This window comes from Macrobrachium nipponense, chromosome 14 (genome assembly GCF_015104395.2).
Source record: "Macrobrachium nipponense isolate FS-2020 chromosome 14, ASM1510439v2, whole genome shotgun sequence".
Lineage (NCBI taxonomy): Eukaryota > Metazoa > Arthropoda > Malacostraca > Decapoda > Palaemonidae > Macrobrachium > Macrobrachium nipponense.
The window spans coordinates 84,224,093-84,236,592 of record NC_087207.1 but is presented as its reverse complement, the minus strand read 5'-3'; the positions used below and the strand labels follow the sequence as shown (position 1 = coordinate 84,236,592).

Sequence of the window (12,500 nt, the reverse complement as noted above, 5' to 3'; positions counted from 1 at the left end):
TTGGTTTGTGTGAAATAACTTACAATTTGACTCGACATTCCAAAAAGCTAATCTCACTAAATCAAGAATGTGGCGATATATTATGCTTTTCCTGAATTTGATGACAAGCTCTTTTTTTTTTTTTTTACTTATATCATCAATACTTTAATTGAGGTGTTTCAACGAAGCCTGTGAGAGGTATAGTGTATGATAAATGATTCGATTAAATAATGCTGGAATTCTTGTGTTAGAATGTAAAAAAAGTTGTGAGTCTATATTTTTAAATTGTAAATTTTATGAGGTGTGGGGAAAGGTGTTTCCGGGACCATAAATTTTAGAGTGGGGAATACCTTTTTTTTCCCGAGGGTTTTGTTCTATGCAGATAAAATTATTTCTATAAAACAAACAGTATCCCCCCAAAAATTGCTATTCAGTCACCAATCGAACTATACTGACCTGACCTCAACTTTCTTAACATCATTTATACGAAAACGTTGAAAGTTGAAACTATTTACTTTCCAGTTCAGATGTGTTTACATAACACCAGTACTATTTTTGAACTAATATCTGCTTCCAGCTACAATAAATGTATTTTTTCTTTTTTTCAGATTTGCTCAGAATATCTACCGAAGCTCTGAAGGGAAAATTGCTCTTTGGAATACCTGTTTAATTTTCTGGTGACATGGAAGTAGGGGCATCTACAGATCTTTTATTTCATGTGGTCAAACCGACAACATATGAGTAGAAAAGTGTGTCGTAGCATAATATTAAAGTACTCGAATCTTCGAACATAAAAATGCATACTATCATCAAAGCACATTCGTAAGAAAGCATTTTTGTGCACAAGACTTCAGCACCTGGGGTAAAATTCACACTAAAATACATGAACAGCACAAAGTGGTGTCCTGCCCAGTGACTCGTGAACAGCAATGATGCCCCGAAGTGGCCCGGAGAGGAAAAGAGCGGGGCCCTTAAGCCCTTCGGCTTTAAGGGAGGAAGAGGAGAGATTTCATTTTCAGCAGAAGGACTGTATTGTACCGTGGTGTTCTCCAGCCCTCGGGTTTCCCCAGGTCAAATGCGGGCTGGGGTTCTTTACCCTGGTCGTATTCAACATGGTTTTCACAGGTGAGGACCCCATTCAATATTTTCGTCTTTCGCAATTTCTCTTAACTCTGGGTGTGAGTTGCTTTATTGGACAGTTAAAGCATTATATATATATATATATATATATATATATATATATATATATATATATATTATATATATATATATATATATATATATATATATATATATGACTGTATACTATCATATACAGCTACTTGTCTAAGTAATTACAAAAATAATGTATTAAAAAAATTCATTTCCTCACTTTCTTGAGAAAAAGTAATGAAACTACTGTAAAGCCATTTTCTCATATAAACGAAAATTATTCATTCAGTTAGTGATTTGAAGACTTCAGTCTAATTTTCTTTGTAAGTTTGTTTCATTCTTTCATTAGGTTTCAGTCATATTAGACACAAATGATATATTGACAGCCTATAATACGACTGATAAATGTTTCAGAATTGAAACATTTTAATTCAGGGAGACTGGTTCACTTAGCATATACTATCAAAACACCGAATTTAAATCTTTTAGAATGTGAATATTATACCAAGTCTTCGAAATGTAATTTAAATAATAAATTAGCCTGCTTATTATTAATGAGACTTAATTCAACGGGTGCTTATTCTGAAAATACGGTTAAAAGTATCCACAATGAAAAAGAAGTTTCGTTTCAGATTATTGATATGGTATTTGATTTAAGTGGCATATATATATAATACATGCATTTATATAAATATTTATGTACAGCTGAAACTCAGAACTGATGCTACATGGCTGCATAGGAGTTTGTTCAAAATTCACTAACTGGCCACTAACATGCTCTATATTTATCTATTATTTCAATGTGAAAACATGATTATTGCTTATAATAAGGCCATAATAAGTTTCACAAGAGTGAAATCTGCCATATATTTCAGTCTTGTAAGAAAATATCACTTGTAGCCGAATTTCAGAAACACAATTATGAAATCTTTTCAAAACTTTCGTTTACACATCCCCGATGCATTTGACAGAAAAAAAGTCATCATTTAACCTCTGCTTAAATGTTAAATAAAAAAGCACCAAAAATTATTATAGATTAATATTGCTTCCAGTGTAATCATAGAATTTGAAACAGTCCTATTTGATTGTTTTTACGCCTCAACACTGAAACAATTTAATCAAGCGAATCCCAAATTTTTTGTACAATGGGTCCACCGATGTCAACGGGTAAGGAACGCCTATGAGATGCAAACATGAACCACCTGGAGTATCATAGGTCTATATTATCAGTAGTGACAATGAAATGATCTTGAGACCATTTATTTTATGTTTTTTAGTTATTACTTGGATTTTCATAAAAATAAATATATTTCGTTTACATTTCTTAACCACTTAAAAAATTATGGCTTACTAGCAAATACTCGCCTGTACAATTATTTTTGTGTTAAAACCAAGATTTTGTTCCTTGGCCTAGGCATGTTAGATTTTTTTATTTACTCTAAGTACATTACACTTAGCATTCACATCTTTGCATTACTGGTTTCTGGCGTGAAATCATATGAAGTTTTATGCACATTTTTGCACTTCAAATTACCTTATGAATGAATAAATTATACTCCAAAAGTGAGCAGGACTTTTAAGAAAATAATATTTAAGCCAGTTGAAAAACAATTGCTCCATAGGCCTTGCCATTGATCTTACTAGATATTTCTATTACTAGCATCTTCTCCATAAAATTAGAATCATCATCATCTTTCATTCCTCAAAGAACGGGTAATCCCTACAAATAAAATCTGTAGTAACAGATTACATCTCAAAAGGCTTAGATTATTCTTTTAGTCCTATGAATCATTTTGCAACATACACAGACACCTTGAACAGAACTTAAAACTTCGGCATTCAAGGAAAACCTGTTATAATTCATATTCCAATTTTGAAAATGTTGTTATGACTGTTGAGCTTATTAGGTCTACTGTTATAAAGCTGAAGAGGTAGTTACGTTGACCAGTCCGAGGAGCATGTTAAGCGAGCTGTTATTGACGGCACCACTTAACTTTTATCACACCGTACTTTGAGTTAAAATAAATAAATAAATAAATAAATAATAAAAAATCTGTCCAAATCAAACAGATTACGAATTATACCAGTGCATAAAAGGGATAATATATTTATGTAACAATGAGGGAAATAGTGCCAGCCGTGAATTCACAAACTTATCGACATGTATGACATTAATAATCAAACAAGTTTAAAGGCATATCCACTCTAAGAAACATTGCTTGGAAACAAAGTTTGCGAACTGTTTGTAAACAGTTTCATGGAAACTGCTTATAAACAGTTTGTAAACAATTTACAAACAGCTTGTTTGCAGGCAATGTTCCCTATCCAGACCTCAGTTGTCGTTAGGATCCTTGTTGGTGCAGTAGCCTCTGTATTCCACTTGGCAGTTTGAATGCACCCGAGGAGGGACAAGAGAAAGAAAAAGAGATGATAGGTGAGGAAGTTTTTAGAAAAAGGAGTGTCTCTTTCACACACACACACACATACACACACGTGCGAACATGCACATGCATACATATGCATATAGATATATGCACGTCTACATAGACAAATATGTACAGGCACTACATATGTAAATATGAATATGTACGTATGTCTATCCACATACCGCTGTGTATAGCTATATGTACTGTAAGTTCCAGTAATTTCAGAATTGGTCTTACTTCTTTAGAAACTCGTGGGGTTGCCTGTTAGTATATTTTATTCCAATTATTAGCATCCTCTTTATCTGATAATACGTATCAGTGATTAACTGTAGAAGCACAGAAAGTATTTCCCCAGTGAATGATCAGTGTTAATTCAATAATTGTTTATAAAAAAAAAAAAAAAAAATCAACATAAAAACATCTGCGGCTCTAATGTGTGATATCAAGTGTTCACCATTGAGTGGCAGCAGGAACCGAGTGCATATGCATTGGCCTAATATGATTTGTAAATTAACTTTCTGCTTTTATAGCGTTATATCGAAAGTTATTATGATTTCTTTTGATAAAGCACAAAGAAGTTTAAATATAAATAAGACTCAAGTTGGTGTAAAAAAAAAAAAAAGAAAATCCAAGTTATATGCGCGATTAGCATTGGCTACATGGTTAGGCCTATTCAAGAATAAAGGAAATATATTTTCCAGCTTGTTAGTCAATAATTTCATCGAATTCCTCAATTGCGCAAATTTTTGCATGTGGAATTGCGTTCAGGGTCGCACCAAACAAGTATTTTCGTAGGTTTCCACCTTTTTTTTTCAGTGCTTAAGACTATTCTTTTCCATACGATCCGGAATATGCTTGGCGAGCATTATTGTAATTTCGAGTGTCTCCTGTTATGCTCTCTCTCTCTCTCTCTCTCTCTCTCTCAGAACCTTTTTATCTAGTCAGGAATAACCAGAGGCCTGTTTTAAAGAATCGAGCACTAGGCCTATTGGTCATGCTCGGGTGCTTCTTTATATATATATATATATATATATATATATTATATATATATATATATATATATATATATATATATATATATATATATATATATATACACACACACAATACACACACACACACACACACACACATATATATATATATATATATATATATATATATATATATATATATATATATATATATATATATATACACACACACACAGACACACACACACACATATATATATATATATATATATATATATATATATATATATATATCTATATATACACATATATATCCCAAGAAACTCATAAATTTCTGTTATACAATAATATTTGACTGGATCGAACTGATGATTGCTGGTTGTCCGTGGAAATATGAATTTGGGTGATATAATACGCCCACTTACGCAATTTCAGTCTTAAATTTCAAGGTTGGAATATGATTAGAAGATTTGAGTTTAAAGGTTGAAGTGAAAAAGGTGGAGTTAGAATTGTGCATAGAGGTAGAGGTAGAAGGGGGCGAGGGGTAGTTGGGGTCTGTCGTCTCCCTACTTAACCAGGTGGTTATTTTACGGGTGTTTTTTTTTTATTTTTTATATAGCGAGTCTGTTTCCCAAGTGCGAGGACAGGTCCTGGTGTCGGTCCTAATGGTTCTATCTTTGCCTAAATAACAGACAGTGGCCCTGCATTAAGCCTTGCTATGCTCGGATCTAGGCCTCGGCACCTGAAGGTAGCAGTAGCAGTTAGAGCCTTTTTCGAAGATGGTGTTTTATGCTCGGTCCTAGAAGGTAAAATCAGAACTACCAACCACACCCAACTTCTCTATTGAGTCTAGGTGCATTAATGGTTGATTATTTTTAATGTCGCGGAGATTTTCCCTTTACATCCTATTGATACTTGCATGGTTTTATGCATCTTCGCTAAAATAATTGATAATGCACTATGATATTAAATATTTGTTTCCACAATGCTCGAAATATACATTGCTAAAATTGGTTATCCTGTGTTGAACGAAAATTTCAAATTGTTTCGTTTCTATTGTTTGAAGTAATTACTATACTTTAAAATAATTACTATTACCGCAATTTTTTCTCATGATTGTTATAAATATCATAAATTTGATATTTGTGCATCATATATTAGCTTTATTTTGCTTGATAGAGCTTTCACTGTAGAAAAAAAAAATGAGTTTTCCAGCTACGTGTTGTAGTTGCCAGTTAGTGAATTTCAAACGAAATCCTCTGAAATTTGTCACTTCACTTCTGGAACTTACTGTACAATCGGCAAGAAAAGTGAGGATACAATTTTCATTACCTTACGTTCATCGAATTTCCCATTTGTTATTTACAGAAAAGACAATGTCGCTACATTTATTTCAGGATATGAAAATACAATGCACATTATATCATACAAGTTGAAACTATAAAACGAAAACATTCAATATTTAAAAATATGATATATGTCCGAAGTAATTGGAATTTCCCAGATGGATTCATTCATAAAGATAGAGAGTGCTATGTATCACGACAATATTTACTCGTTTTTTTTATGCATCATCATGCGTGGTGATTGTAAATATTTTAGTTTCTGCATATTCATGTTTCCATTCCAAAGCGTTTAAAGTTAGCTGACGTCGATGGTAGTCAATGTTGCGACGGCTAAGGTAGGTTGAGGAAATCTAGTTGAATCCACAGTAGCGTTATCCATGATGTGAGAAAGTGCACCTGTGCTTCGGGCGGGAAAGCACAAGTCACTAGATACTGGCGTACCGGTTTTCACACTTTCATGACTTGACGTTCACTTCGATCAGTGGTAGTACCTGTTTACAAAGCTATTGCCATTAAAAGGAAATATTTATAAAGGTTACAGTAGCCTGTCAACTCGAAGATTTTCTCCCTATCCTCCCATTAAAGAAGTTCGGAGTCAGCCTGCACAGCTAACACGGCTGCATTACTTCGCCGCTAGGCTAAAAAAGATCCCCCAATAAATCATTTTTTTTTTTTTTGCACAAAGTAAAATTTTAATTGCCTGTTCAATAGATATCGAGTTATTAGTGGTAAGAAATATTTTCACTTTATACAGCTTTATTTGTAAATGATTTGCGGATGAAAATCGATTTTCAAAGTGCAGCTTTTATCAAGATAGCAAGAATGACCGTAGCCTATGGTTGAAAATTTCCACGACGTTTCTACAGTCTTTGAATCGTACGGCAACTGTCGAATGAAATCCAATTAGGGTATGAATTTCTTAGATAATTAACTTAATGCTAGTGTCTTGAATTAACTTAATACTATTGTTCTCAAGTCCATCACCAATACTATATAATTCTCTCTCTCTCTCTCTCTCTCTCTCTCTCTCTCTCTCTCTCTCTCTCTCTCTCTCTCTCTCTCATCGATCTATCGAGATCTCCACTTCTGAAACATATATGAAAAAATATTATCACTCAATCTCTCAAAGTGAATATAATGGATTATGTACCTCTATGAATAAGCCTCTCTCTCTCTCTCTCTCTCTCTCTCTCTCTCTCTCCTCTCTCTCTCTCATCATGATATTGCATTCATTACTTTATTGTTCCTTACGATTTCCAGCTACGTTGCACAAATTCTAGAATATATCCTCATTAATTAAGATCCGTTTCCAATTAAGCATGACTTTAACGACATTTTAGGGTCATAACATCACTTATGAGTAAGGTTTCACGGTAGGTTTCAAAGAAGGATGATCGAAATTCTACTCTGAACTGACGCTACCAAACAAACATTAACGAATTATATAGAGGCTAATACTAAATGATTATAGGACTTCTGCAGAAATTTTATGGTTTAAAGTTCCTGGAAATCTAGGAGTCAACAAACGACTTCGGAGCTCCGCCCTTTTCTGGAGTTACCAGGTGTGGCATTATTGAGTAATATGTTAGAATGCAATCTATATATCTCATCCACAGAATGATTTTGGGTTTTTTGGCATTCAGGACTATAGTTTCAGTGTTCCATGTATAAATAGGCTGAACCAATACTTAAAGTGCTACCCAGTCTACCAGATATAGAGAAGAGAGACAGGACTGCACATAGTAGCCAAAACAGTCTGTGACGTGCACTGCCTGGCGCCATTCCTATTTGATTCTTCTTATGTAAACAATGGCACAAATCCATACAATCTAGTGGGAAACCCTGTACCCTTTAAAAAGTGTTTTCACGAATGTCCGTCAAGGCTGTCAAATGATTTATGCACCATTTACTATATACAATATGTACTGTATGTAGAAATAAAAATATTTAATTTTACTGTTATATTTTCCTTCTTCAGTTAAGTCAAAGCTTTAAAGATGGTGGCAACTACTTAAGGTCGTGCTGCATTGACAGACAAGTTTCTCAGTAATCTTTAATGCTTGGTAAACTATCTTTGCATCATTTACCAAGGATAATGTGTACTATATGTAGAAAAAAATTCAAATTTTGTGTACTGCAGCTTTTGTACACTTGAGCAATGTAGTTGACCAATTCGCCGATATTATGTGCCTTTCTTTCCACCATAAATTTTAAATACTGTTTTTCTTTTTAGAGGGCAGAACTAATTATCATCGTTCTTCATTCATGGGTCAAATTGACATAAAATAAAAATTGACAACAGTATGGTAAAATAATTTTCATCTCCAACTCCGTCATCCCATATCAGCTACACCCATAGGCATGAGAATATTATTAAAGTAGCCTAGGTTTAATAGCCTGATACCTATCAGCCAATATTCACTAGTCTGTACTGTTGGTTGGGATTAAAAGTGAAACACGCTTCTCTTAGGTAGGGTTACAATTGAGCTTTCCAGTTTGAGCCCGATTTTGGATCCCGGGATTTCGGAACAATTAGAAAATAATCCAGGGATTTCCCGGTAAATATAATTACTTTTTATATATATTTTCATTGTTAACCATTCAAAGTAAATGCTATATACGGATTAAAAGATAAAATCTTAATAATAGGGGTGATAAATCAAACTGCACTTAATTTTTACTGGCATTTGATGATAAGAACATCAAAGTATATAACTTTCAATGAGTTTCATTGGCAAATTTAGTTTCATCTAGCAAAATATAAACAACTTTCGAAATATTAAGTAGCTTTGCCCAGCAACTAATGATAATTAATGATTTCATACAGAAACTACTCAGTCTCCATTTGTGTCACTAGTCAATATCTATTTTTAAGGCTGCATCAGTGAAAACCAGATATTAATCTATATATAATTCTATACGATATATATATATATAATATAATATTACTATATATATATATGATAATATAATATATTCATATATATATACATATAATACATATATATATTTATATATATATATATATATATCTATATATATATATGATATATATTATATATATATATATATATGTATATATATATATATATATATATTAAATAATATATATAATATATGTATGGTATATATATGTATAATATATATATATATATATATATATATATATATATATATATATATATATATATATATAAAATACTAATCTGTAATTCAACATATATATTTACAGTGTACAGTCTAAGTTAGGGGTGCCTGTAAGAATAAATTAGGTTTTCATAGCTAGCCAAGATTTGAGCTGTATTTCATAATTTGTGGAGGGGGAGAGATAGAAAAATCAGCATCCCTGAAGGTTATGCCAAGTTAGGCTACCTTTGCTATGCTCAGGTTAGGCCATGATAGGCTACCCTTGGTTATTTGATGATCATCCCTGGTAGACTGGCTAGGTGGTAAAATTTATTTGTAGCCTGTTACCTTTGCATGCAAGGAGGTTTGAGAACTTATTGATAACCTTGTAAATAACAGTATAGCATTTCATCATCACTTAAAACTACAGCAAGCCTAGGGCTAGACTATGTACACTCTAGTACTAGTAGTAAGGAAAATTGTCAGACTTAACCATGGTTATATAGACTGACAGTAACCCTACATGCTAATTTTTTAAGCTACATGAATTTAATGTCAAATATGCTTTAATAAAAACCTTATTACAACGTTCATTATTTTATTAGCTCAAAAAGCAGGAGTGAAGTTGACTGTGATCTAACACATGTTTACTTTAGGTTGTATTAACACTATTACAAAGATTTTCATGAACGAAAAATATCACTATTTTGCGAAATATGAAATACGTTTAGTGTGACGGGGAGAAAAAGTGCCAATGCAAGGGGAAAGGAGGCCAGCAAACCATTTAGAAATTTTATAATTGAAAGCTCCGGTTCATGAGATGATGGGTCTACACGGAAGATTTTAGACCCATCATCTCATGTACTGCTGCTTTCAATTATAATATTTCTAAATGGTTAGCTAGCTCCTTTCCCCTTTCTTTGGCACTTTTTCTCCCAGTCAAACTAAACATTCTGAAGATTTTTGTCACAATTTCAGAGAAGCACATACACCACTTCATAACATAAAACTTTCAAGCCTTAACCCTTAGAGTGAGGCTCTCGCCCCTGAACGATGACAGACACTTGTTATAGAAGAGCGAACGTTGACTCTGGTTTATCACCATAGAAAAATGTTTACCCTTAATATTATTGGTCCATTTTCTTATATTTACAATATTAGAAAACTGATGGCAATATCTAGCACCATCTATTGATGGCGTCCCGAAACATAACAATAACAAAAGACCTCAATGTTTACCCCCAGTTGTGCAAGAGATGACTTGTATTTTGTTCATTTATTCGTTATAAGTTGGTATGCTTTACGTACTAATGCATTTTTTTTTTTTATGAATCAATACTGGTTGAAAGTAATATTTTGATAAGTTACCACAAGCTTATGTATATTAGAATGCAGTAGATATAATGGCCAGAATCTAAATGTTATTGTTTTGCCCTTTAACTGGCCATTTGAATTTTTAGCATTTTTATCGATCGTAAATGTATACAAATATATGAAGGGCCTCAGTGTCGTGGTTGGTATGGTGTTTGCTTCCCACCTCAGTGGTCGCGGGTTCGATTGTCGGCCATTCCTTTGAGGAGTGAGAGATGTGTATTTCTGGTGACAGAAGTTCACTCTCGACGTGGTTCGGAAGTCACGTAAAGCCGTTGGTCCCGTTGCTGAATAACCACTGGTTCCATGCAACGTAAAAACACCATACAAAAAAAAAAAAAAAAAAAAACACACAAATATATGAATCAGTAAACTATGTATATGTTTTTATGTAAGGCTATATAAAGACATACTTTTCCTCATATACTATATGTAAATGTAAATTTTATATATATATATATATATATATAATATATATATATATATATATATATATATATATATATATATGAGGGCCTCAGAATCGCAAGGTGGTAAATTTACGCCACTTTTTAAAAATGAGTAAATTGCCCTCAAAGAAAGTCTAGCATTCATTAATCTGCTTCATATGAAATTCCTACCCTTTATAAATTTTTGGTGAAAATAAAAAAAAATTGTGTGGTGCGCTTGTGCGCTAGCATTCAATATGTACGCCTAACCCCTCACATTTGTGTATATTTTATTCATAACCAGCACTTAAACCAAAATTAAATGCGTAAAAGGATAATAAAGTGTTATTATATTCGTGTTATAACAGCAATAGATGTAATAATAATAATAATAATAATAATAATAATAATAAAATAATAATAATAATAAAATAATAAAATAATAATAAAAATGATAATAAAATGTGTACTCACCATGAAAATACTTTCGTGGTATAACAATCATGGATGTTATACTGATGATGATGATGATGATGATAATAATAATAATAATAATAATAATGATAATAATAATAATAATAGGAGTATTGATAATAATAGTATTTATGATAATAGCAAATAATAATGATAATACGGTAATATTAGTAATAATGATGTTGACCATGATAACATTCCATCATCATAATGTTAAGCCATTAAAATAATCATCACCAATATCATAATAATAATCACACAAATTTTTTTATAGAAAATTAATACTACTACACTCACTACTACTTCTCTAAGAAAAGCAAATATTTTAATCTGTACTCACCATGAAAATACTGTACATTCGCTAAAGAACTTGAAAATAGCGGAGATTGTAAGCTTTGCGGTGGGATTGGCCGACACTTAGGGGCGCCTTATGGGGTAAAAATGCTGATTGGCTTAGAACTGACTACCCCGCTTAGTGACGCGCGCTCTCATTGGCTCACACTTGAGCTGCGCACATGCTTCCTTGTGGTTCTAACTGAGCTCTTATGAGGCTGTAACCTCCGCGCGACACAACTTTCATTCATGTAGACAAAATCGATAATTCCTACTGCTCAAGTAGGGATTTCGACCTTTTTTGAAACTTCTGAAATGCATAGAAAAGCAACAAATAGACAGAAGAAACGGTGCCAAATCTACTGGTACTCCTAACTCAATAATGGGTGGGGCTGGACGTTACAACAATCTGTGGTTCTGAGGCCCTCATGTATATATATATATATATATATATATATATATATATATATATATATATATATATATATATATATATATATATATATATATATATGATGAAGTGAGAGAGGGAGAGGAGGATTTGCCTAGTCGAGACAGTTGTCAGAGTGTTTTAGGTAGGCTAGGATTCATGGACATTGTTTGGGAAAGGAAAAAATGCGTTTTAGATTGCTAGGCTTCGTGGACGTTGCTTGGGAAATGATAAATGAGTACTGAATACTGATTGATTTAGCCAGCTTATTTGTAAAGTGTTGAAAAGTTAGTACAAACAGCAATGCAAGCTAAACTCATAACACCAGTCATTATTATTTTTTCTTGCATTTCCTTTGTTACTTTTGCTTCACATGCACAGTTGTGTAGGTTAGATTACTTTTGGTTTTCCGCTCTAGTTTTACATTTTTATTTAAGATAATGATTGTTTTATTTTTTTTT

General features: G+C 32.6%; 1 protein-coding gene across 3 annotated transcripts in view; it reads left to right on the top strand.

Moving 5' to 3' along the window:
* The window catches only part of LOC135226615 (SPEG neighbor protein-like), a 134,239-nt gene that overhangs the window by 81,009 nt on the left and 40,730 nt on the right, over positions 1 to 12,500 (top strand). For all 3 annotated transcript variants that reach the window (XM_064266329.1, XM_064266330.1, XM_064266328.1), the window contains exon 2: positions 588 to 1,104. In XM_064266329.1, coding sequence (XP_064122399.1) covers positions 909 to 1,104 — 196 coding nt within the window. In that variant the 5' untranslated portion in view covers positions 588 to 908. The remainder of the gene's footprint in view (positions 1 to 587; positions 1,105 to 12,500) is intronic.